The 23,053-nt window shown below is 47.0% G+C and overlaps 1 protein-coding gene across 2 annotated transcripts in view; it reads right to left on the reverse strand.

The window, feature by feature from the left end:
- PEAR1 (platelet endothelial aggregation receptor 1) overlaps positions 1-23,053 on the reverse strand; it is a 45,406-nt gene that overhangs the window by 5,795 nt on the left and 16,558 nt on the right. Inside the window, exons 2-16 of one of the 2 annotated variants that reach the window (XM_036757903.1) lie at positions 15,554-15,741; positions 14,254-14,358; positions 9,729-9,829; positions 8,086-8,142; positions 7,288-7,531; positions 5,651-5,768; positions 5,154-5,290; positions 4,818-5,030; positions 4,354-4,528; positions 3,648-3,768; positions 3,069-3,232; positions 2,856-2,958; positions 2,498-2,644; positions 481-606; positions 175-303 (exon numbers count right to left, since the gene is read on the reverse strand). In XM_036757903.1, the coding sequence (XP_036613798.1) occupies positions 175-303; positions 481-606; positions 2,498-2,644; positions 2,856-2,958; positions 3,069-3,232; positions 3,648-3,768; positions 4,354-4,528; positions 4,818-5,030; positions 5,154-5,290; positions 5,651-5,768; positions 7,288-7,531; positions 8,086-8,142; positions 9,729-9,829; positions 14,254-14,358; positions 15,554-15,660 (2,047 nt within the window). In that variant the 5' untranslated portion in view covers positions 15,661-15,741. Of the gene's footprint in view, positions 1-174; positions 304-480; positions 607-2,497; positions 2,645-2,855; positions 2,959-3,068; positions 3,233-3,647; positions 3,769-4,353; positions 4,529-4,817; positions 5,031-5,153; positions 5,291-5,650; positions 5,769-7,287; positions 7,532-8,049; positions 8,143-9,728; positions 9,830-14,253; positions 14,359-15,553; positions 15,742-23,053 lie in introns of both variants that reach the window. The other variant, XM_036757902.1, reaches the window with a different exon arrangement.

A 23,053-nucleotide genomic window follows, 5' to 3' on the forward strand; every position in this document is an offset into this window, starting at 1 on the left:
CATACACGAGATGATCTCTCCAAAATTACCTCCCTACCCTACCCTTCCATCTTCATTGTCATAGTCCTCATGATCCTAGTCATCAATTATCATCATTGCTGGCATTTACATAGTACTTAAAAGTTTACAAAATGTTTTACACATATTATCATATTTGATTCATCCTATTGGTACCTTCAGAGCAGAGGCGTCCAGTCCAGCCTGGTGGGCAGATGCAGCTTCCCTCCTGGGGTTGGCAATGCCCACCATTCTGGCATTGGCAGGGAAGGGCACAGTTGTTGCCCCAGTACCCCAATGGGCATGCTAGAAGGGAAAAAAGGAACCAGGAATCTGAGTCACACCACTTCCTCCATTAGGTCCACTCCATTGAATTTGGGACCTTTTGAGCCCCCCAGGTTCATTGTTTCTGTGTAGCCTTTGACTAAGGCCCTGAAGAGGGTTCTTTCCTCTGTTCTTCCCCCACCCTTGATTCTCACTCACGCTGGGAACAATCGGGGCCAGTCCACCCAGCATGGCAGTAGCAGCTTCCATCGATGGGGTTGCAGGAAGAGTGGTTGGCACATTTGCAGGGTGCGCAGCGTTTGCCATATCGACCAGGCTGGCAGGCTAGGGAGAAACAATGGAAAGACAGGGGATGCAGTTGGAGACAGAAATACATCCTGCCTCCCGGTGCCTTCTATATTCTATGTCTCCATTCCTCCTCTCTCCCTCTCTGCTGCTGCTTCAGTCAACATTTTGACAAGGGTAGTAGTGGGGAACCAGACTCCTGCTACCCTGACAGAACACATGTAGATTACATAGGCATCAATATCATAGATTATTCGATCAATAACAAGGATTATTAGGATGTGGAATCCAACAGATAGCTCTCATCCCAGGAGACTCCTGGTCCCCTTCTCTGCTTCTCCCTCTCTCTCTCCTCTCTCTCCCTCTCTCTCTCTCTCTCTCTCTCTCTCTCTCTCTCTCTCTCTCTCTCTCTCTCTCTCTCTCTCTCTCTCTCCTTGCCCAGAATCACACAGCTAGTGAGTTTGTACCCTGAGGTCTGATTTGAACTCAGGTCCTCCTGACTCCAGGGTTAGTGTTCTACCCATTGTGTCACCTAGCTGCCCCATGCTTCCCTCTCTTACTAGCCCCCCGCTCATCCCATCCTTCATCAGTCTTTCCCCAACCAGTCTTTCCAAACCAGAGACCCACAGAGATCTCTCTCTCTTCTGAATTCCTACAGTCCTTACAGATCAAGATGAACCTTTGAGTTGTCTCATCCATCTGCCATACAGATGAGCAAAATCATGCTGAGAAACATTAAGTGACTTTTCCAAAGTCACACGGGTATTTTCAGTGAAACATCTGAGATTCAAACCCAGATCTTTTAAATCCAAACCATTCTCTCCACTATATCAATGAGCTGATCCCACTCACTTGTCTTGGTTTGTTATATCCATTTTTCTCTTATTTATTCCTCATTTTCTGATTTGGAGTCAGAAAACATGAGTTTGAACCTATCTCTGTGTGAATGGGAGTGAGTTACTTCCCCTCAGGCTTAATTTCCTTATTAATAACACCTGGCATTCTATAGCACTTTGAGGTTCACCAATCTGTTTAAATACACTACCTCATTGGAGCCTCACAAAAATCCTCGGAGTCACGTACTACAAATATCATCACTCCAATTTTACAGATGAGAAAACTGAGGTTCAGGGAGGTTGCAATTTGCCTTTGATCACACAGCATGTCAGAGGCAGGATTTGAACTGTGGTCTTCCTGACTCTAAGTCAAGCATTCTATAGCTCTACCAGTCGTTTCCAACTCAAACAGAAATAGGGCCACTAATCCTCCATAAGTAAGGATCTCTGTGGGCCATAGATTGACTTAGTTTTAAAGTACAAAGTGAAATGTTTTTATTGTATGTTCGTTGTATCTTTGTTTATTTTTATGTTTTATTTTATCTTTATATTTTATTGTATCTTTATTTTTAAAAATGTTTCCCAACTACATTTTAATCTCATTCAAGAGTGTTCAGTCACATATTTGACACCTCGGAAATACATCACACTACTTCATGTATACTTAGGCAGTTGGATATCAAATCTAGAGATTATGCCTTAGAAGGCATTTTCCAACTAGGATTTTAGGGGTCTGCAGAGCTGGAAGTAAAGCCTCCAAGGGATGAAGGCAGAATATATTCTCCCTCCTTACCTCCACCTCTTAGTTCCCTGATTTCTTTCAGATTTATATCAAATCCCACATTCTTCCCTAGTGCCTTTCCTCTGAAATCACCTTCCACCTGCTCTGTATATCGCTTACATGTACATGGTCACCAGAGCTAGAATGTGAGCTCCATGAGGGCAGGGACAGTTTTTTGGATTTCTTTGTATCCTGAATACTTAGCATCACGTCTAGAACATAGTAAGCACTTCATAAATGTTTGTCGACTGACTAGCTGACTGACTGAATATCTAGATGGGAAGGGGGTGGAGAAATAAGGAGAGTAACTCACTTCTCTGGCAAGACGGACCCCGGTAGCCAGGCACACAGATGCAGCTCCCATTCTCAGGTATGCAGGTCCCCCCATTTTTGCAGGTACAGGAGTTATTGCAGTGGGGTCCCCAGAAGCCCTCAGGGCATGGAAGGTCACAGCGGTGTCCTGTGGATCCAGCAGAGGGTGTACAGGTTGAAAGGGATCCTTCTACCGAGCGGGGACCAATCCCCATCAGCTTTGGGGTGGGACATGGAGGCAGGAGCCCCGGGCCTGGGCGGGGGGGGGGGGAGGGGCAAGGAGAGGGACAGAGTTATTGCTTTCCAAGGACCTTCCCTAAGATCCCCAGCTGGATGGCCTGGATATTTGACTTGCTCACCTGTCCATCCAGGTCGGCATTGGCAACGCCCATGAATAGGGTCACAGCCATCTGCATGTTTGCAATCACAGTGACTGGCACAGCCTGGTCCAAACTGCCCCTTCTTAGGGAAAAAGAAAGGAAGGTCAAGTCAGCAAGGGAGGGCTCAGTTAGCAAGGAATAGGGCTTAACAATATCACCCTCCTAGACCCTTTCCTTACCACTGCCACTCACCAGGCAGGGAAGCTGGCATCTATCACCACGCCAGCCAGGGGTGCAGGAGCAGGCTCCTGTCTGTGGACTACAGGTAGCCCCATGGGCACACTGGCAGCTGGCATTGCAGCCAAATCCCCAGGTGCCCTCAGGGCAAGGCACAGAGCAGTTGCCTTTCTGCCATCCTGAAGGAGAAAGTGGTCCTAGGAATTAATGGCCTTTCCCCTTCTCATTTTTTTCTTACCAAGGACTCTAGGTATGAACTGAATCCCATCAAAGCTCTAAACCCAGGATGGTTTCCTAGAGCCCCCCCCCTCCCCCACTCAGTCATACCAACTAATCCTGAGCCCCACCCTATGACTTCTACCTCCCTTCCTTCTTCCCTCCAGGGATTCCCCCTTCTTAGAACTCTTACCGGTCTAGGCCTGGACTCCAGTCCCCTAGAACCCAATCCCACCTCAAATCTCAAACCCTGTTCCAGTTCTGGCTTCAGTCCTCAGTCCCATCGGATCTCCTCCCATGGCTCCATCTTTGACCTCCTAGCCATGCCCCCCCCCAGTCTGTCCTCAGACCCAGACCCACCCAAAGTTCTTTACAGACCTTCCTTGCAGTTGCACGTGCCATCAATTGGGGAGCAGGCAAGAGCATGCACACAGGAACAACTCTGGGAGCAGTTGACCCCGAATGTGTCCAGAGGGCAGAGGCTGGAACAGTGGGGGCCCTGGCAGAGGCCAGCCCAGAGTCCAATGAGAGAGGAGTGAAGCACCTTGTCCACACAGTACCCCTCCCCCCTTAGTCCCTCAATCTGTGTCTGGGGAAGGCGGTCAGTCAAAAGGAACACACTGTTCCTTTCCTGCCAGATCAGAGAGGTCTGCCTCCAGGAGGAGGAGGAGCATAGGCTAGCCCAGGGAAGCCAAAGAGTCAGACCTGACCAAAAAGGTAAGGGGCTGGAGACTCTAGATTCTTGAGTCTTCTAGGACATGGAAATGGAATTCCCCTTCCTCTCTCTCTCCCTGGAGACTATAAGATGAGACTCCCTGGGTATTCTAGGGGTAGGGCAGCTGGAGGTAGGGGCAGAGGGGAGTGAAGGGGACTCTGGGCTCCCTGCATCTTTTGGAGGGGAAGACAAGCTCTAGAAGATGGGGCTCAGGGTCCCTGTATCTCCTGAAACAAGGTAGTTGGGAGGTGGGGCTGGAGATAAGGCCTCTAGGGTCCCTCTCTCCCCTGCGAGTGAGGTTCAGGTTTGGGGCTTTCTAATACCAACAGGGCAGTGGGTTGGGCAGACCCTGTTGGCTGGCTCACTCACTGTGTAGCCGGGGGGACAAAGACAGTGGCCACTTTCTGCCCGGCAGGTGCCGCCATGGAGGCAGAGGCAAGGTTCTCGACAGCCAGGCCCATGGGTGCCAGGGGGACAGCTTTCGTTGCAATGCAGGCCAGCCCATCCCGGCCTACAGGAGCACTCCCCGCTCATGGGATGGCAGCTGTGAACAGAGCAAGAGGCACCAAGAGTCCTCCAGAAGGTCCAGCCCAGGAAGCTGAGATCCTCCGGGTCCTCTAACCCTGTTCGAATGGGCTCAGGGAGCCCGATCCTAGGCTCTTCCGGTGGAGAAGGGGGCCAGCCCAAGGTCGGGGAGCCGGGGAGGTCCCCGGGGCGAGGACAGGGGTGCAGGAGGCAGGTGTCTCCTTTTCTCCTTTCTTCCCTCTAGTGCTTCCCCCTTCCTGGGACCCTCCCTCTAGGACCCTCTCATGGCCATCCTGAGATTCCCCCACCTGAGGCTATGTTCTGCGTGACAGGTGCAGGACGCCTGGCAGGCGAAACCGTATCTACCGTCCTCGCAGAGGCGCTCGGTGCAGCGATCCCCGGTGAAGCCGTGCTCGCACAGACACGCTCCGTCGGCTGGGTAGCAGCGGGCCCCGGGGGCGCAGTCGCAAGTCTCTGCACAATCTTGTCCGAAACGACCCACTGGGCACTCCTCTCGGCACCTGGGCACCTAGCTCAGTGAGGACAGCCCTTCCAGGCTCCGCCTCCACCCACTGCTTCGCCTAGACTCTGCCCACGCCCCCGCCCACCGGGCATCCTAGACCCCACCCTCTTTCATCATTCACCTGTCTCCGATGTATCCTGGAGCACAGTGACACTGCCCTAGGATGGGGTCGCATTGGCCACCGTTATGACAGCGACACTCCTGGGTGCAACCCCTTCCATAGCGGCCTTCTGGGCAGGGCAGGGAACAAATGGCACCCTGAGAAGAGCAAGGTAGAGGGTATCATAAAAGTCTCCAGGAATTCCCAGAGTCCCCAGTGCTAGAAGAAGCCCTATGGAATCCATTTATTTGGGCAACTAACAAACATTTATTAAATGCCTCCTGTCACCAGGGAGTACTAGGTCCACAACTGTACTACCTCTGCCACTCACACACTCCCTCCCAGCACACTTCCTCAGGAACCTCTCCCCGGCAATAACCTTGACCCCAGCACCCCCACTGCCCTCCACTATGAATTCACCCCAATTCTAGTCTCTAGAAGCCCCCTCCAACATTCTGATAGCCCTTTCCCAGGAACTCCCAGTGTTCTCCCCACTAATTGCCCCCCATCCCTCCTACCATCCAGCCTGGGGGGCAGGTACAGTTCTGGTCAGAGTTGTAGATACCCCCATTTTGGCAGGGATGGCTTCTGGGGCAGGAGAAGCCAACTGTGTCCAGATGACAGGGTATCTCACAGCTGTGGAGGTAGATAAGGCCTGGGTCAGTGGGGAGGGAAGAGAGGAAGGGACGTCTTCACTCTTTCATTCAACCTGTGCTAGAGGGTTTAGTATGGAACAGACTTTTAAAAATACCTATGGATAAAATAGCATAAACAGAATGTTGCTGTTTTATACTTCCATCGGTAAGACCATTAGTTGACAGTAGGGATTCAATTACATTCAGCAAACATTTACTGAGAGGGAGTAGGGGAATAGGAACTCAGGAGAGGGTGTACTGAATTTCTAATCAGAAGACTCCAAATTAATTAGACAACAAATGGTAAGTCCCACACACATCTAAAAACTCAACTGCATAACTACAGGTTAAGGAAAATATGGTTGTAGATAGCTCAGATGGGGAAAAATTAGCAAGGGGTTTTTGGTAAAAATTCGAGCCAGCAATGTGGTGTTACAATGTCCAGAAAGAGGGAGATAAAAGTCACTCTAGATTGTCCAGGTTAGACTGCACTTAGATCCACTTTGTATTCCATTCTAGTCACCATATTTTAGTGGGGAGATCAACAACTGAAAAATAACAGTGGCCAGAATGATGGGGGGGGTGGGAAGCCATGTCAGAGGAAGATCAACTAAAGGAAATGCCAACATTTAGCTTGGAGAAAACTTAGGGAACATGATTGCTGCCTTCAAGAATGTGAAGGTCTGCCATGCAAATGACTAAAAAGCAGAGCAAAAAATACTGGGTAGAGTTTCCAGAAGGACATATTTTGGCTCAAAATAATAAGAGCCAGCCAGACTGGAATGGCCTGCTCCACGAGTTAGTGAGCTCCCAGTTACAGGAAGTGTTCAGATTCAGGGACGTTATATTGGGAGCTCTTCCATTGACTGAGAAATTGGACCATGCAAGGAGTTGGTTAAGTGGGTTCCCTGATCAGCTTATGGGTTCATAGGCTCAAAATTTAGAGCTAGAAGGGCCCTGAGAAGTCATTAAGTCCACTTCTATCATTTTACAGATGAGGAAACAGAGGTTCAGAGGTTAAGTGAATTACCCAAGGTCAGAAAGACAGTAGTGTGGTAGAGCTGAGATTCAAACCCTGGTACCCTAAATCTACATTCAATGCCCCATTCACTGACTAGCACAGCGTCTTATGGAGCTTGAAGGAAAATAAGGCTTTGTTTGAGGACATTTGGGAGCATCTCCCTATGGAGCCCATGGGCTTGTCCATGTATCAGCTATGGACATACTCCTGGGAACAAAAGGCTGGGGTTTGGGCTTGTCCATGACCTCTACAGGGAGACGGACACCTTGTTGAAAAGATTAAGGACAATTTCTGGTTAAGTCTCAGTGACTGGGGTTGCCCCTCTCCCCAATGAGCTACTTAAATCCCTTCCAATTCTCACTACTATAATTCTATTTGTGTGTGTTTATACATGTCTTTATGGCCATATTTGGGCATTGCCTTTGTATAAATGTCCAGGTGAATAGGTACGCGTCTCTAGGTTTATGTCAGTGTGTGTCTCAGCTCCCAAGCTGCTTACCTAGGCCCGGTGCTATTGGCAGGGCAGTGACAGGCCCCCGTCTGGAAGTCACAGGAGGCTCCATGACAATGGCATTGGGCCAGGCAGGCAGGGCCATAGAAACCAGGTGGGCAGGGCTGGAAGCATTGAGGAGGCTGGAAGCCAGGAGGGCAGACACAAGCTCCAGTCTTGGGGTCACAAGTGCTGTTGTTGCCACATTCACAGAAACGTTCGCAGTTTTTGCCCCACAAGTGCAGGGGGCAAGCTGGGGGTAGGGGTGAGGGGTGGAATCACAGGCACAGTCAGTAATCGGGAGATCGTATCCTCACTCACCTGACCTGGGGCTCATGGTTACTCTGCAATCTTCATCCCTGCCTGGGCTTCTACTTTTTCCTGTAACCTCTCCATTTCTTCATCTTTTCCCCTTTGTGTTTCTCAGTCTCTTTGTCTCTTCCTTTATCTCTGCCTCTTTGGGGCTCACTCTCCCTCCTTTCCTCCTCCTCCTTCTCCTTCTCTCTCTCTTTCTTTTCTCTGTCTCTGCCTCTCTCTGCCTCTGCCTCTGTCTCTCTCTCCTCTTCATTTACGCTGCTTTTTGTCTTCCTCTTTCTAATCCTTAGAGTTGCCCAACCCTGCTTTGGGTCCTAGTCCCAACTCCCAGATTTTCCTCACAATCCCCATCCATCACCCCCTTCCCTGCCTCCTGAATCTCCCTGGGGTTCTTCCATGATAGAAAGAGGTTCTGGGAGGGTATGGACAGGAGATGGCACAACTGGGAATACTCACAAGAAGAGCAGTCATCCCCCCTCCATCCATTCTCACATTGGCATCGATGTGGAGCGATGCATCGGCCATGGACACACTCCTGAGAACACAGGGCTGTGGTGGGGAAAGAGTGGTGAAGGGGACAGACTTGCCCCTTGTTCCCCAAAGGTACCAAAGGCCAGCCCCATCTCTAGCTACCTCAGAGAATCAGAATAACCCATTTCTATGCCACTTTCCTCACAATAACCTTGTGACAATGTTGGGCAGGCATCTTTATCCCCATTTAAGGAGCGAAGGAAATGAGCACCAGAGAAGTAATGTGTCTTTTACAAAGCCTCACAGCCAGTGTGTGTCAGAGCCAGGAGAAAGGAGGCCTCCTGACTCTGAGACCTGGGTCATTTCCACTACTACCTCTCATTACTAAGAACTCAGCCAGCATGGGGCTTAGAGAATTGCAGCAATTCAGAGTGAGAACTTGGAAAGACTCCAGGATTTGGACCTTCCCAGTCTTCCCTTGACTCCCCAAGCAGTGGTCTAGAGAACACCTTGCTGAGTGCTTAGGGCAGGGAACACCACTTTTGGGATCTAGTTTGGAGGCTGATGTTGTTCAAGCTGGGCTTGGGGAGAAAAGGGAGAGGCTCTGGAAGTAGAAGAAAGGTGAAGCTGGAGAAAGGAAAAGCAGGACAGGGATCCTTGGGGAGGCTGAGGAACGAGGAAGTGAGGGAGAGATAGTACAAAAATGAGGAGAAAGACAGAGAAAGGGAGACAAAGATGGAGACAGAGAGAGAGGTACACGTGGATAAAAACAGCACATGAAAGAGATACAGAGACAGAAACAGAACAAAAATAGAAAGACAATAATAACAGCCCATAATTGTAAGCTTTCTAAAGTGCTTTTCTCACAACAACCCAAAGAAGTGGACAGTACAAGTAATATTCCCATTTTGCACATGGGAAAAGAGAGTCACAGAGAGGCTAAGCCTCAATGTCATATGTGGCAGAGCCAAGATCTGGCCCTACTCTATCAAAGGATAGAGAGTAAGAGAGAGAGAGGTCAAGAGGGAGGTAAAGGAGAGAGAGATAGAGGCAGAGAGGAAAGAAGGAAGGGGGAGGAAGACAGACAGAGAAAGAGAGAAAGATGGAAGGATGGAGGGAGAGAGAGAAAGGGTAGGGAGAGACAGAGAGAGGGGGAGAGAGAGAAAGGAAGGAAGAAAGGAAGGAAAGAAAGAAAGAAGGAGAGAAATGAAGGAAAGTAAAGAAGGAAGGAAGCAGAGGAAGGAAGGAAGGAAGAGGGAGAGAGGAAGGAAGGATGGAAGGAAGGAAGGAAGAGGGAGAGAGGAAAGAAAGAAGGGAAGGAGAGAGGGAGGGAGAGAAGGAGGGAAGGAAAAAAGAAGAGATGGATGGCCAGAGAAAGTAAAAAAAGGAATCCAGAAAGAAGGATGGAGTGACAGAGGCACCCATACTATGTGCTGGGGAAGGCAGTGGAACTTAGGGTCAACAAGTTAGGCCCCACTGAAGGGCTGGGGCCAAACTTTGCTCACATTCCATAAGTCAATATTTCCCTGTTGCCTTGAACCTCCCACCTCCCTGGCCCATTGCCTGCTAACTCAGCACATCTGGGGATGGTTGGGGGCCAGATGTGGTAGGCAAGGCCAAAATTCTGGGGTGTGTAGGAGGGGGTGGGGTCTGGCTGGACTCACGGACACAAGTTCCACTGCTCTCATAGTAGCCTTGGCAGCACCGAAGGCGCCTCCGGTGATCCACCTTCACCGCCTGTCGATAAGCTATGCGGTACACAATCCTAGGATCAGAAGGAAGAGAGTGAGGAGGCGGGGGAGACCTCCCTGCATCCACAGAGTTTGTAGGATGAAGAAACGCATTCAGACTGCAGTAAGAGCAATTGGAGTTTGATTTGAAAGAGGACTTCCCAACTGTCTGATCCAAGAAGTAACAAAAGGGTAAATGAATCCTTCTCTCTTTCTGGGGGCTAGTTGGAAACTAGGAGAACTGCACCCTGCATCTCCTAATACCAGAATCACAAACAATGTCACAGTTAGACCACACATATCCTTCCCCTCCCAGAATCTTTCTGTCATAAGACAGACTGGGAGTGGTCTTTTCCTAAGGCAGACTGCTAGATGTTATGACTACTAAGGTGAAAGTATTACATTTGGGGTAAAAAAAAATCGACAGCACAAGGACAGGATGGCGAGGAAGATGACTAACTAATAGTTCATGTGATAAAGATCTGACCATTTTAATGGACTGCAAGTTCCTTATGTCAACATATTGAAAGGTTGTATGGATTTAGAATCAGAGGATTCAAGTTTGAATCTTGTCTCTGCCACTTAACTACTTGTGAGACCTTGGGCAAGTCATCTCCCTGGGCCTCAGCTTCCTCAGCTGTAAAATGGGGTGAGGTGGGGGGATGAGACTAGATCAATGGATGAATCATCAAGTATTTCTTAAGTGCCTATTATATGCTAGTCACTAGCCTAGGTATAAGGTCCCTTCCAATCCTGAAGCTATGGTCTTATGATTCTCAGATCTACGCATCTAGCCCCAATCTCTCTCTTCAACTCACCAACCGCCTGCTAGATGTCTCTCCTAGTCATCTTGTTGGAATCTCAAACTTGGCATGTTCAAAAGAGGACTCATCATCTTTACCTTCACCCTTCACTCTCTTGCAAACTTCCCTATTTCTGTCAAAGGTAATATCATCCTTCTGATCACCCAGGAATCTTGACTCTTCTCTCTTCCCCATTGAATGCATTTAATTAGTTGCCAAGGCTTGTCCAGTCTATCTCCCTGGCATCTCTCTCATCCAACCCCTTTTCTTCATATAACCACCACCCTAATTCAGGCCCCCCGTGCCCCTTGCCTGAACTATTAAGATAGCCCCCAGTCTCCCCTACCTCTCCAACCCATCCTCCATACAACTGCCAAAATAACTCTCCTAAATCATAATTATGATCATTCCACTCAATCTCAAAAGTCTTCAATGGCTACTTATTACCTATACAATAGCTTGCTGTTAAAACTCTTCACAACAGGCAGATTTCAGAAAAACCTAGAAAGACTTGTACAAACTGATGCAAAGTGAAATGAGCAGAACCAGTAAAACATTGTATACAGTATCAGCAACATTGTGTGATGATCAACTATAAATGCCTTAGCTCTTCTCAGCAATACAATGATCCAGACAAGTACAAAGGATTCATGATGGAAAATGCCATCCACATCCAGATAAAGAATTGATGGACCTTGAATGCAGATTGAAGAATACTTTTTTCACCTTATTTTTTCATGTTTTTTCCTTTTGATCTTTTTTCACAATTGTGACTAATATGGAAATATGTTGCACATATATAACCTATATCAGATTGCCTACCATTTGAGGAAGAGAGGAGAGTAGGGGAAGGAGGGAGAAAAGTTTGGAATTCAAAATCTTGTAAAAATGAAGCAATAGCACTTCTAGGTCTCTATTGAAAAGAGATCATACAAATGGGAAAAGGACCCACATGTACAAAAATATTTTTAGCAGCTCTTTTTGTGGTGGCAAAGAATTGGAAATTGAGGGAATGCCCATCAGTTGGGGAATGGCTGAGCAAGTTGTGGTATATGAATGTAATGGAATACTACTGTGTGCTATAAGAAATGATGAGCAGGCAGACCTCAGAAAAACCTGGAAAGACTTGAATGAACTGATACTGAGTGAAGTGAGCAGAACCAGGAGGGCATTGTATACAATAACAGTAACATTGTGTGATGACTAATTTTGATAAACCATTCTCTTCTTAGCAATGCAAGGATCCAAGACAACTCCAAAGGACTCATGATGGAAAATGCTATTGACAGCCAGAAAAAGAACCATAGAGTCTGAATGCAGATTGAAGCATATTTGTTCTCTTTCCTTTTTTGTTTGTTTCTTTCTTGTGGTTTCTCCCATTGGTTCTAATTCTTCTTTACAACATGACTACTGTGAAAATAGGATCAATATGAATGTATATGTAGAGCCTATATCAAATTACATGCTGTCTTGGGCTGGAAGGAGGGGAGAGATGGGGAGAAAATTTGGAACTCAAAATCCTATGGAAGTGAGTGTTGAAAACAAAAATAAATAAATAAACAAGAAATTGGAAAAAAATGAATGCTAAAACTTGTCTTGACATATAATTGGGGAAAAAATGAAATAATGTTTAAAAATTTCAATATATATATAATGGATATATATGTCTCCTCACAATCTGGCTCTAGCCTACCTTTCTAGACTTACTTCACTATATTCTTCTTTAAGATCTATAAACTTCAGCTAAAGCGGCCTACTAAATATTTTCCTGGAATTTGGCATTCCATCTCCCACCTCAGGGCTTTTGCATAGGCTGTCTCCAATGTCTGGAATGCTTTCCCTCTTTAGCTCTTCATCTTAGAATTGTAAGTTTCCTTCAAGGCTCACCTTAGGTACCACCTCTCTCTTGAAGCCTTTCTTCCTCCCTGTACTGTACTTATGAGTACTCTCTCTTTCCTCAAATTATCTAGTTTTATGAGTTATAGCTTCTAATAGAAAGTAAATTTATTGAGAATGGGACTAGTTTATTTATTTTTGTCCCTGTATTCCCATTAGGAACAACACCACCTTAAGAGGATAGGGCTAGGTAATGGGACTTCATTGATAGAAGGGAAATCGCTAGAGGAAACTCTCTCTACCAAGGCAGATCAGCCCCTGCTCTGCAGCTTAGAATCTTAAAGCATTGTTTGGGGCACTTAAAGGTTATGTAACTTGCTTGGTCACACAACCAGTATGTGTCAGAGGCAGGAATTTAAAGCTAGGACTTCCTCTGCTGAGGCCAGCCCTCTGTCCATTGTGCTGTTTCCACTGGTCTTGCACTTTAATAGGTACTTAAGTGCTTATCGAATTCAATTGGCCATAGAAACCAGGACCAGAAGCAATAGTTAGAAGTGATTATTTGAAGGCAGATTTTGGTTCAATGTGAAGAAAAACTTCCCACCAATTAGAGCTATCCCAAAACAGGATAGCTTGCCTTGGCCTGTAGTAAGCTACCCAGTTCCTCAAAGGCTTTCAAGTAACAGATGGCCATTGGGTGGGGCTGTAGTACAAAGGATTTTGGCTTAAATATGAGTTGGACTAGATTGGGGGTTTCTTAATCTTTTTGTCTCTCCTAGACCTCTTCATCCGGCTGGTGAAGCCTCTGGACCTCTTCTCAGAATCATGATTTCAAAGAATTAAAAGAAATGCTAAATTTCAGTTAGAGGTTAATAAAAATAAAGATGCAATTAATTTTTTTCCCTTCCAAGTTCATAGGATCCTCTGAAATGGGTCCATAGACCCCAGGTTAAGAACCCTCTTATAGAGGATCTCAAAATGCTTTCTGTGAAATACTTTCTTGGCTCAGAAGGGAGAGCTGGTGCATCCCAGTGGCTCACTGCATGGAGTTCTGGGCCTGGAGTATGGAAGACCCGAGTTCAAATCCTGCCTCAGACACTTAGTAGCTTTGTGACCCTGGGCAAATCCCATAACCTCCGCCTCCATTTCCTTATCTGTAAAATGAAGATAATAATAGCTCCTACCTCCCAGAGTTGCTGTAGGGATCAAATGACATAATAATTGTAAAGCACAAGGCCTGGCACATAGTAAATGCCATATAAATATTAAGCATTGTTATTATCAGAGAAGGGGCACGTTATTCTTTTAGATAGAATGTAAGCTCCCCGAGGGCACAGATTGTAACACTTCTGTCTTTGTATCTAGCATGATGCCCGGCACATCATAGGCACTTAATAAGTGATTTCTGGGGACTCTAGGTGGCACCATAGTGCACAGAGCGCTGGGCCTAAAGTCAGCAAGACTCATCTTCCTGAGTTCAAATCTGGCCTTAGATACTTACTAGCTGTGTGACCCTGGGCAAGTCACTTAACCCTGTTTGCCTCAGTTTCCTCATCTGAAAATGAACTGAAGAAGGAAATGGAAAACCACTCCAATATCTTTGCCAAGAAAACCTAAATGGGGTCACAAAGAATCAGACACAACTGGAAAAAAAATGACAATGAAATGACAAAAAGACAAAAACAAACAAAAACCCAACAACTTGATTGCTGATCAAGTGAAGGAGGCAGGAGCGGGGCTGATACCTCGGCTGCTGCCTCCCATCCCAGGCCCCCAGAGGCTTTCTCCTTGAAGGCTGCTTGATTGGGGGAAGCACTTACTTCGGCTGAGGGCAGGAATGATCATGACCCCAAGGCTGGTTGCAGGGTTCAGTGGGGAGTTGAGTGTAGGGATGGGAGTAGGATTCCTTCATTGTGGTGGTGTAACTAGGGTGGAAGAAAACAGAGTCACCATGGGGTGCTACCCCAACAAGGGCATTAGAAGACCCTGTTACAAGTCCTGGCTCGGTCGATAACTCTGCTGTATGACCCTAGTAAGTCACTTCACCCCCCTCCCCAATCTGAGCTCCAGTTATTTTCTCTTTAAATGAGATTACTGGACTCCCTAAGAAGAGCCTGTGGGGTTGGATTTAAGGTGTGGGCTCGACTGTGAATCAAGGCAACATGTCCTTTAGGTTACAGTTGGGGAAATTTCTCCAAGCTTAACCATTTTTAAAGCTACCCTAACACCTGAAATAATTCATTTGAATTAGCTCCATCATGAACATCAGAAATAGTTACCTAATGTAAGAGATAACAAAAGGATAAATGAATCCTCTATCTATTTGAAAACTTAGAAAACTTCACTTCCCATTCCTCAATCCCAGAATTACAGATTCAAAGAATTTCATAGTTGGATGGGATGTCTGGTGGGGGAGGCGCAGAAATCTAATGTCTCAGACACCTTCCCCAACATCTGGAATACTTAAGGTAGTTTCCCCTCAAAATACTCACATGGAACCGTTCTCTTGATATCTGGACTCCACCCTCTCCCTCCCTCCTCCTACCCTCCCAACACATCTGGAATTCATAAGCCAGGCCCAGGTCAAACTTCCAGTCCCATCTCACACTTGGGCATTTGGAGCCAAACTCTGCTCTATGACCCTTTTCCCCTTTCCTCTTTTCTATCTCTCTTCCCTTAGTCCCTCCCATCGCCTGCCTCCTTTCCTTCTGTGGCCCCAACTGGGTTATGGCAAATTTTAACAAATCCCGCAGTGCCTCCCCCAGTGCCAGAAGGGGGGGGTAGGGAGAGAGAAGTATGGAAGGGAGGGAGAGAGAGAGGAGGGAGGGAGGGAAGGAGGGAGGGAGGGAGAAAGAGAGACAGAAAGAGAGAGAGAGAGAGAGAGAGAGAGAGAGAGAGAGAGAGAGAGAGAGAGAGAGAGAGAGAGAGAGAGAGAGAGAGAATAATAGGGAGGGATAGGATCCAAGATAGGAACAGAGGAGAAATGAGGACAGAAAAGCAAAGTAGATAAAAGGGAGTTGTGGAAGAGTCTGTGAAGTGAAGGGGTGCTAGCACCAGGAACGGGAGGCTTCTTTGGTATTGATAATGGCCCAGGATCAGTCAGGGGTCTTCCTCTCTCACCTTTCCCAGTAGCTGCAGACATTGGGATCATTAGGGTTGAGAGTGCCGCCCAGTCCCAGCAGGAGGAAGAAGACAACAGTCAGTGGTCTCAGTGTCCTGGACAGCATGGGGCCACCTGAGGGTCTGGAAACTTCACTTTTATGACCTTGGATAAGTCACTTAAAGTCTCTAGACTTCAGTTTTCTCATCTGTAAAATGGGAATAATCATACACTCAGAGGACTTATTAACAGTAAAGTCTCATTTGTGTTAGTTTTTATCATTGTCATTACATGAAAAAAAGGGCTAAGAACTGGGGATGCTTAACTTAGACAAGAGAAGGCTTTTGGTGTTTGGGGAGGAAGGACGGCCCCTAACTTCAGTTATTTCAAGGATTGTTTTGGCTCCACAGCATGGAGCTAGGAACAACAAAGGGAAGATGCAGAAAGGATATTTTAGGCTTAATGTACTATAGTAAACTCCCCATTACTGGAGGTATTTAAATAGAAACTGGCTCACCACTTGTTGGATCCATTATGGCCAGAATGCATGTGTTGAGCAGGGGATTAGGTCAGGGGGATTCTAAAGCTCCCTACCCCATCTAAGATTCTAGGATTCTGTGATCCTCGATGACTCAAGCTGTTTGGAGAGGAGAAGTTCCTCAGGGTTCAAGTTTCAGATTTGAAAATTATTAGCCTCGTGACCTTGGGAAACTCATTTCTCCCTTGGGGGTTTGATTCCCTCATCTGAATAATGAGGGAGATGGATTAAATGATCTTTACAATCTCTGCCAACTCCCAGCCCTATGATCCCTCCATCCTCAAAAGGAGCTCAGGCATCTGGCCCTAGAGCTTCATCCACCTGGGACCCAGCCCCTGAGATTTAGCCTTCCTAAGGCTGTACATCTTTCCTTTCCCACTGAACAGTCATGAATAGAATAAGTGGCAAAGTTGAGATTTGAACCCAGGGGACCCTCTGCTGTCCTCTCAAGGCCTTAAACCTAAAAGGCTTAAGTGCTTCAGGGTCATAGAGTTCTAGAATCTTCTGTGCTGTGGACCCCCTCCCCCACACACAGCCTCATCTCCCCACACACATACAAACACACAGCCTCATCCTACCACACACAAAATACACAAACACACAGCCTCATCCTACCACACACAAAATACACACACACACAGCCTCATCTCACACACACACACACAATACACACATACAGCCTCATCCCCCCCACACACAATATATACACACATGCAGCCTCATCACACACACACATACACACACAGCCTCATCCCCCCACCACACATGATATATACACACACACAGCCTCATCACACACGCACACACAGCCCCACCCCATACACCAGTGTGGGAAGAGAATCAGGACCCCCAGATGAGGTCGTTGTCTCAGGAGAACAGCTTCGGGCTAAGAAGGGGATCGGTTTAATGAGCTGCTCCTCGACCCATAGCCCTCCACCCCCGGCCTGGGTTTCAGATTCTGTTCACTGTTGATATAACTCCTCTCTCCATGCCCCCCAAGGCAGCCACATCTGCTTGTAATTTTTTTTTCTGGGAAGAAAGTGAGGTCCCACTTTCAGGCAGCTTATCCCCAAAGAGCATCCCTGGAATGCTGGATGCCCTAATCTCCTTACCCCCACACACTCCCCGAGGGTCATCAAGGCACTCTTCCCATCTCTAAGATGGGCCGCCCTCTCCTCTTCCTTCTTTGGACAGCTAGGTTGGTACAGTCGATGGAACACTGGGCCTGGAATCAGGAAGACCTGATTTCAAATCTAGCCTGAGATACTTACTGGCTGTGTGATCCCAAGCAAGTCACCTAGCCTCTCTGCCTCACTTTCCTCATCTGTCAAAAGGGTGGTTGTGAGGCTCCAATGAGATAATTATAAAATGTGTAGCACAGTGCCTGGCACATAGTAGGCGCTGTAATCAATCAATGATGACGCTGATGCTATCTAGCCTCAGACACTGACCTTGGGCAAGTGATTTAACTTCTGTCTGCCTCAGTTTCCTTATCAGCAAGTATGGAGCTAATAATAGCAACTACCTCCCAGGGTTGTTGTGGGGATCCAATGAGATACTTGTAAAGCCCTTTCCAGACCTCAAAGCACTATATCAATACTCGCCATCGTTACTATTCCTTGGGGTCTCCAGAGAAAAGAAGACGGCCTCTCCCTAATGCTGACTCTACCCTCCTTGGAAAGTCCTTCTTCAAACTTGGGAGTGGCGCACTCCTTTCAGGTTGGTGGGGATGAAAGCTTCCTCCTCCCACTTTTTCCTCAATCCTTTGTTCCAGTGTGTGACACCCCAGCCGTCCTTACAGACTAACATCAACCTTTTAGCTGTGGTGCCAGTCCCTGATTCCCCTCACCAAAGCCCCAGGGTGCAGTAGAGGAAAAAGCATTAGACCAGTCATCAAGAGACTCGGGTTCAAATCCCAGGTCTGCCTATTACCTGCTGCCTCTCTTTGGGCCTTAGATTCTTGACATTTAAAGTGAAGGGGTTGACTGAGTGGATGAAATCTAAGGCCCCTTTCACTTCTAACAACCTATGAACCACCATGTCCTGTAAGCTTTGTCTCCTGTGCATGTCTAGCTAGCTCTGCTCCCCTTTCAGTTCCAGTCTCTCTCTCTTTCTCTCTCTCTCTCTCTCTCTCTCTCTCTCTCTCTCTCTCTCTCTCTCTCTCCCCTTTCTCTCCCCCTTTCTCTCTCTTTCTCCGCCTTCTCTCTCCCCCCTCTCTCTCCCCCTCCTCTCTCCCGTTTCTCTCTCTGCCCCTTTCTCCTTTCTTTCTCTCCCCCTGTCTCTCTCTCTCTGTCTCTCTCTGTTTCTGTCTCTGTCTCTCTGTGTGTCTGTCTCTCTCCCCATCCCACCTCCCCCTTTCTCTGTCCATCCAGAAGTCACTCACTAGCTCCCTGTGATATTAATCTGAGTGGGATGGGAGGCCAGTCTTGGCATGGGAAGAGCCAACCTTGTCTGGGGCAAGTGTGTAGAAGTAGGAGGTCAGGCATCTGAGGTGGGGAGACTGACCAGAATCCCTATGGCCTGGGGCCAGTTGAGCACATAAAAGCTGATGGGGGTTAGGGGGAGGGGGTGATGATGCCTGGAAGAGCAACACAGGATACAGAACCTGAAAACAGGAAACAGAGACTAGAGAGGATGTGTGTCAGGGGGAAGACAGCAGCAGCAGCAGGGACAGAACACTCTCTGCCATGAGATGCTGAGCCCTTGGAGCTCTCCTGCTGGGCTCTGGTTAGAGCCCACCATAGCCAGGTGATGAGATGAGGTCTGGGGGAAGAGTTCAAGGACCCAGGATTTGAGAGACAGAAACAATGGGACCTAGTGATAAGAATGCTGAAATTTTCAGAGTCCTGGGAGCTGGGATCAAGTTCAGATGCCACCATCTACTAGCTGTGTGAGCTTGAGTAAGCCATTCATTGATAGGAGACTCATCTGTAAGATGAAGATAAACAGACCTGTTCCTACCTCACAGGCTGTTGTAAGGAAAATGCTGTCCACATAGAAGCCATCAACAGGGCCAGAGATGAGACTCAGGATTTTCCTGGTATGGGGGCTACCTGGTGAAAAAGCTCCCTCTCCCAATGCAGGGAAATACCTCCATTGCAATTCATAGCCCTAGAGAGTTGTTGGGGCGAGATTAGAGGATAAGTGACTTGTCCAGGGTCACATAGCCAGTATGTGTCAGAGGTGGGACTTGAACCCAGTTTTCCTGTTCTGGGGCCTGCTCTCTATCCACCATACCTCTTGAGCTATTGTTAGTACTCTCTAATAATTTAAAATAGTATTTATTAATAATAACTATCTGTACTGCCTGTGTCTAGACTAGGAGAGACACTTGTCTTTGGCCAGGTCTCCAGGGACTGACCTTATGGTGCAGGGGAGGGTACCTCATTCCCTACTAGGGCGAGGGTCAGGACCAGACTCTGGGCACAGCAAGTCTGTGCCCCTTCCCCTAACAAAAATCCTGGAATATGCTGAAGGTGGGGCAGGGAGCAAAGAAAGAGGCAGAGGCAGAGGCAGGAGGAGAAAGGGGAGAAGGAATTTCGTCGGAGCCCCTTTGCCCAGCAGGCAGGCCTGAGATAATCGTTGGTGTCTCCGCCTCTAGTTGACTGCCTGCCTTTGTCCTTCTGTTAACTCTCTGTCTCTCCATTAGTGCTTCAGTATCACTCCCTGCCTTTTCCTTTCTCTAATTCTCTCCCTGTCTCTTTCTCTAATTCTCTCTCCTCTCTCACATCTCCCATCCCAGAGCAGCTGCTGAGTTTGTTTTGAAAATTCCCAGGACCGGAAACTGGCTAGGCCTTCATCCATTCCTTTCCTAGGCCCCTGGGGCCTTTGGGTCAGGCTAGTGCTGGGCCAGGACCAAGGCTATAGAAAGGATTTTTTTTTTCTAATGGGGCCCTAGAATAGTTATGAGATAAATAAAAATATACTATGATTGAAACAGGGGGCCTGGGTATCTCCCAAATGGAATTATGCTCCCTAATATTCTAGAGCAGTTACAGTCCTGACCTACCCAAGTCATCTCCACGCCCCACAGGAATCGTTAGATCTAAGCCTTGGGTGAAGGGAGAGGTCAGTGAGTAGGTGGGGCAGCTGGACTAGGCTGGGCCTTAGTGGGAGTTTGGTAAATCAGTACTCAGTTTAGACAATATTTGTTGAATGGATGATCAGATGAAGGAATGACCTGGGCCAGAAGGCCAGAAGGTAGAAGTGGGTCAATTTCAAGGCCTTAAGGAAATGTGGAATATTGGGAAAGGGGACTGACCTGAGGTCTACAGAGGCATGATGGTGAGGAGAGACTCTTAGACCTGGTTTCATGACTGTATGACTATGGACAAGTCACTTAAATTTTCAGAACCTCTGTTTCCTCATTCAGAGTCAGCTGGTAGCCCAATGGATAGAAGACTAGGTCTGGAACCCAGAAGACTCAAGTTCAAATCCAGCCTCAGACACTAGCTGTGTGACCCTGGGCAAGTCATTTAGCCTGTCTCATTTTTCTCATTAGTAAAATGGGGATCATAGTAGCACCTCCCTCCTAGGATTGTTGTAAAGATCAAATGAGGTATTTTTAAATCACCTAGCTCAGTGCCCGGCACATAATAGATTCTTAACACATGCTTATTCCCTTCCCTTCCCCCATCTAACAAATGACCAGACATATTTTAGAGGTAGGAATGATGGGATTTGGTAGGATGGGATATAGGGGACCTACAGAGGTCAAAGCAAAGGGTGCTTGTGAGGTCTTGGACCTGGTACACTGGGAGGACGGTAATGCCATTCATAGAGAGAAGGGCAGGTTTAGGGGAAAAGATTAAATTCAATTTTAGACACATTGAAGACTAGGTACTGACATCCCAAGGTTCAAGCCCCAGTCCTGTGTCACCATCTCCTAGCTGGACATCTCCAACTGAGTGTCCAGTAGGCATACGACTCCCTACTGTGTGACTTGTACATAGTAGGTACATAATAAATACTATTGGATTAGATTGGTAGGATATTGAGAGAGAGAGCTATCCAACAGGCAATTGGAAATCCTAGGCTGGAATTCTGGGAAGAAGTTGAAGTTGGTGCTTAAAGAGTAGGGACTGATCTACACAGAAGTGATTTTGAAAGCCAAAAGGTGGGTAAGATCATCAAGGGAGAAAGTGTAGGAAGAGAAAAGGGTCCAGGATAGGACTTTGAGAATATCCCCATGCATTCCTGCCATATTTAATTCACAGGATCATGGTCTTTAGAACCATGAAGGGCTAAGGGGCTTTGGAGTCCTTTGAATGGCAGGGATACAGAGTCATTAATGACTTGTTGGCTTGGAAGGAGGTCCCTAGTAGAATACCCAATGCTATTTAAAATGTTTATCAATGACTTGAATAAAGAAATAGAGAGCAACCTTATCAGATGTTCAGAAGGCACAAAGCTAGGAAAGGTAGGTGGCTAACCACATGATCCAAATATATATTTTAGAGGCTGCAACATTGGACCAAAACTCATAACAATACACTGAATAGGAATAAAATACAAGATGGCAGAGGCTTGGCTAAACAGCAGTTCATCTGAAAATACCTCCAGTTTTAGTGGACAGCTAGGTCAATAAACATCACTGGTGTGATGTAGCATCTGGAAAGCTTGATTTGACCTTGAGCTTAATTAAGAGAATCACAGTGTCTAGGACTAGGGAGATGAAAATCTCACAGTACTCTCTGCCCCACTAAGTCCACATCCTGAGTATTATTTTTAGTTCTGGGCACCACATTTCAGGAAGAACACTGATAAGCTAGGTAACACACAGAAATAGGATGATGGAAGTTTTGAGATCGTGTCATACAAGAAGTGATTGAAGGAACTAGAGAAGTGTGCCTTTCAGAAAGAGGGGGAAGGGAACAAACATTTATTAAACACCTACTGTGTGCCATGAGTTGTGCTAAGTGCTTTTACAAATATTATCACATTTGATCCTTACAGCAACCCTGGGAAGTAGGTGCTATTCCTATTCCTATTTTACAGTTGGGGAAACTATGGCAGACAAAGGTTAAATGACTCACCCAGGTGCTGTTCAGTTACTTTTCAGTCATGTCTGACTCTTTGTGGCCCCTGTGGAGGTTTTCTTGGGAAAGATACCAGAGTGGTTTGCCATTTCCTTCTCTAGCTCATTTTAGAAATGAGGAAACCGAGGCAAACAGGGTCAAGTGCTTGTCCTGAGTCACAGAGGGACAGAGACAGAGAGAGAAGAGAGAGAGGGGGAGAGAGAGATGGAGAGAGAGAGAGGGAGACAGAGAGAGAGAAAAGACAGAGAGAGACAGAGAGGAGAGACAGAGACAGAGGGATAGAGAGAGAGACAGAGAGAGGTAGAGAGAAACAGAGAGATTGAGAGAGAAACAGAGACAGAGAGATTGAGAGAGAAACAGAGACAGAGAGAGAAAAAAAGAGAGAGATAAAGAGAGACAGAGAGAGAGAGGAAAGAAAGAGAGACAGAGAGCTAGTAAGTGTCTGAGGCCAGATTTGAACTCAGGAAGATGACTTTTTTTTTACTTCAGGCCAGGCACTCTGTCCACTATACTACATAGCTGCTGCCATCGCCATCACCATCATCATCATCATGATCATCATGACTAGCATTTATATAGCAGTTTAAGGTTTGCAATGTGCTTTAGGATATTATCTCGTTTGACCTGCACAACGACCCTGGGAGGGAGGGTCCTGCCCTTATCCTCATTTTATAAATGAGGAAAATGAGTCTTAGAGGGTGAAATGATTTGTCAGGGTCACTGACACTATATCCAAGACAGGATTCGAGCCCAGGCACTCTATCCACCACATCCTTTAGCTCTCTTTCGCTCTCTCTCTCTCTCTCTCTCTTTCTGTCTCTTTCTTTCTCTGTCTCTCTTTCTCTCCCTCTCTCTTTGTCTCTCTCCCTTTCTCTCTCTCTTCTCTCTCTTTCTCTCCCTTTCTTTCTCTTTCTCTCTCTGTGTCTCTGTCTCTCTTCTCTCTC

This window comes from Trichosurus vulpecula, chromosome 4, assembly GCF_011100635.1.
Source record: "Trichosurus vulpecula isolate mTriVul1 chromosome 4, mTriVul1.pri, whole genome shotgun sequence".
NCBI lineage: Eukaryota > Metazoa > Chordata > Mammalia > Diprotodontia > Phalangeridae > Trichosurus > Trichosurus vulpecula.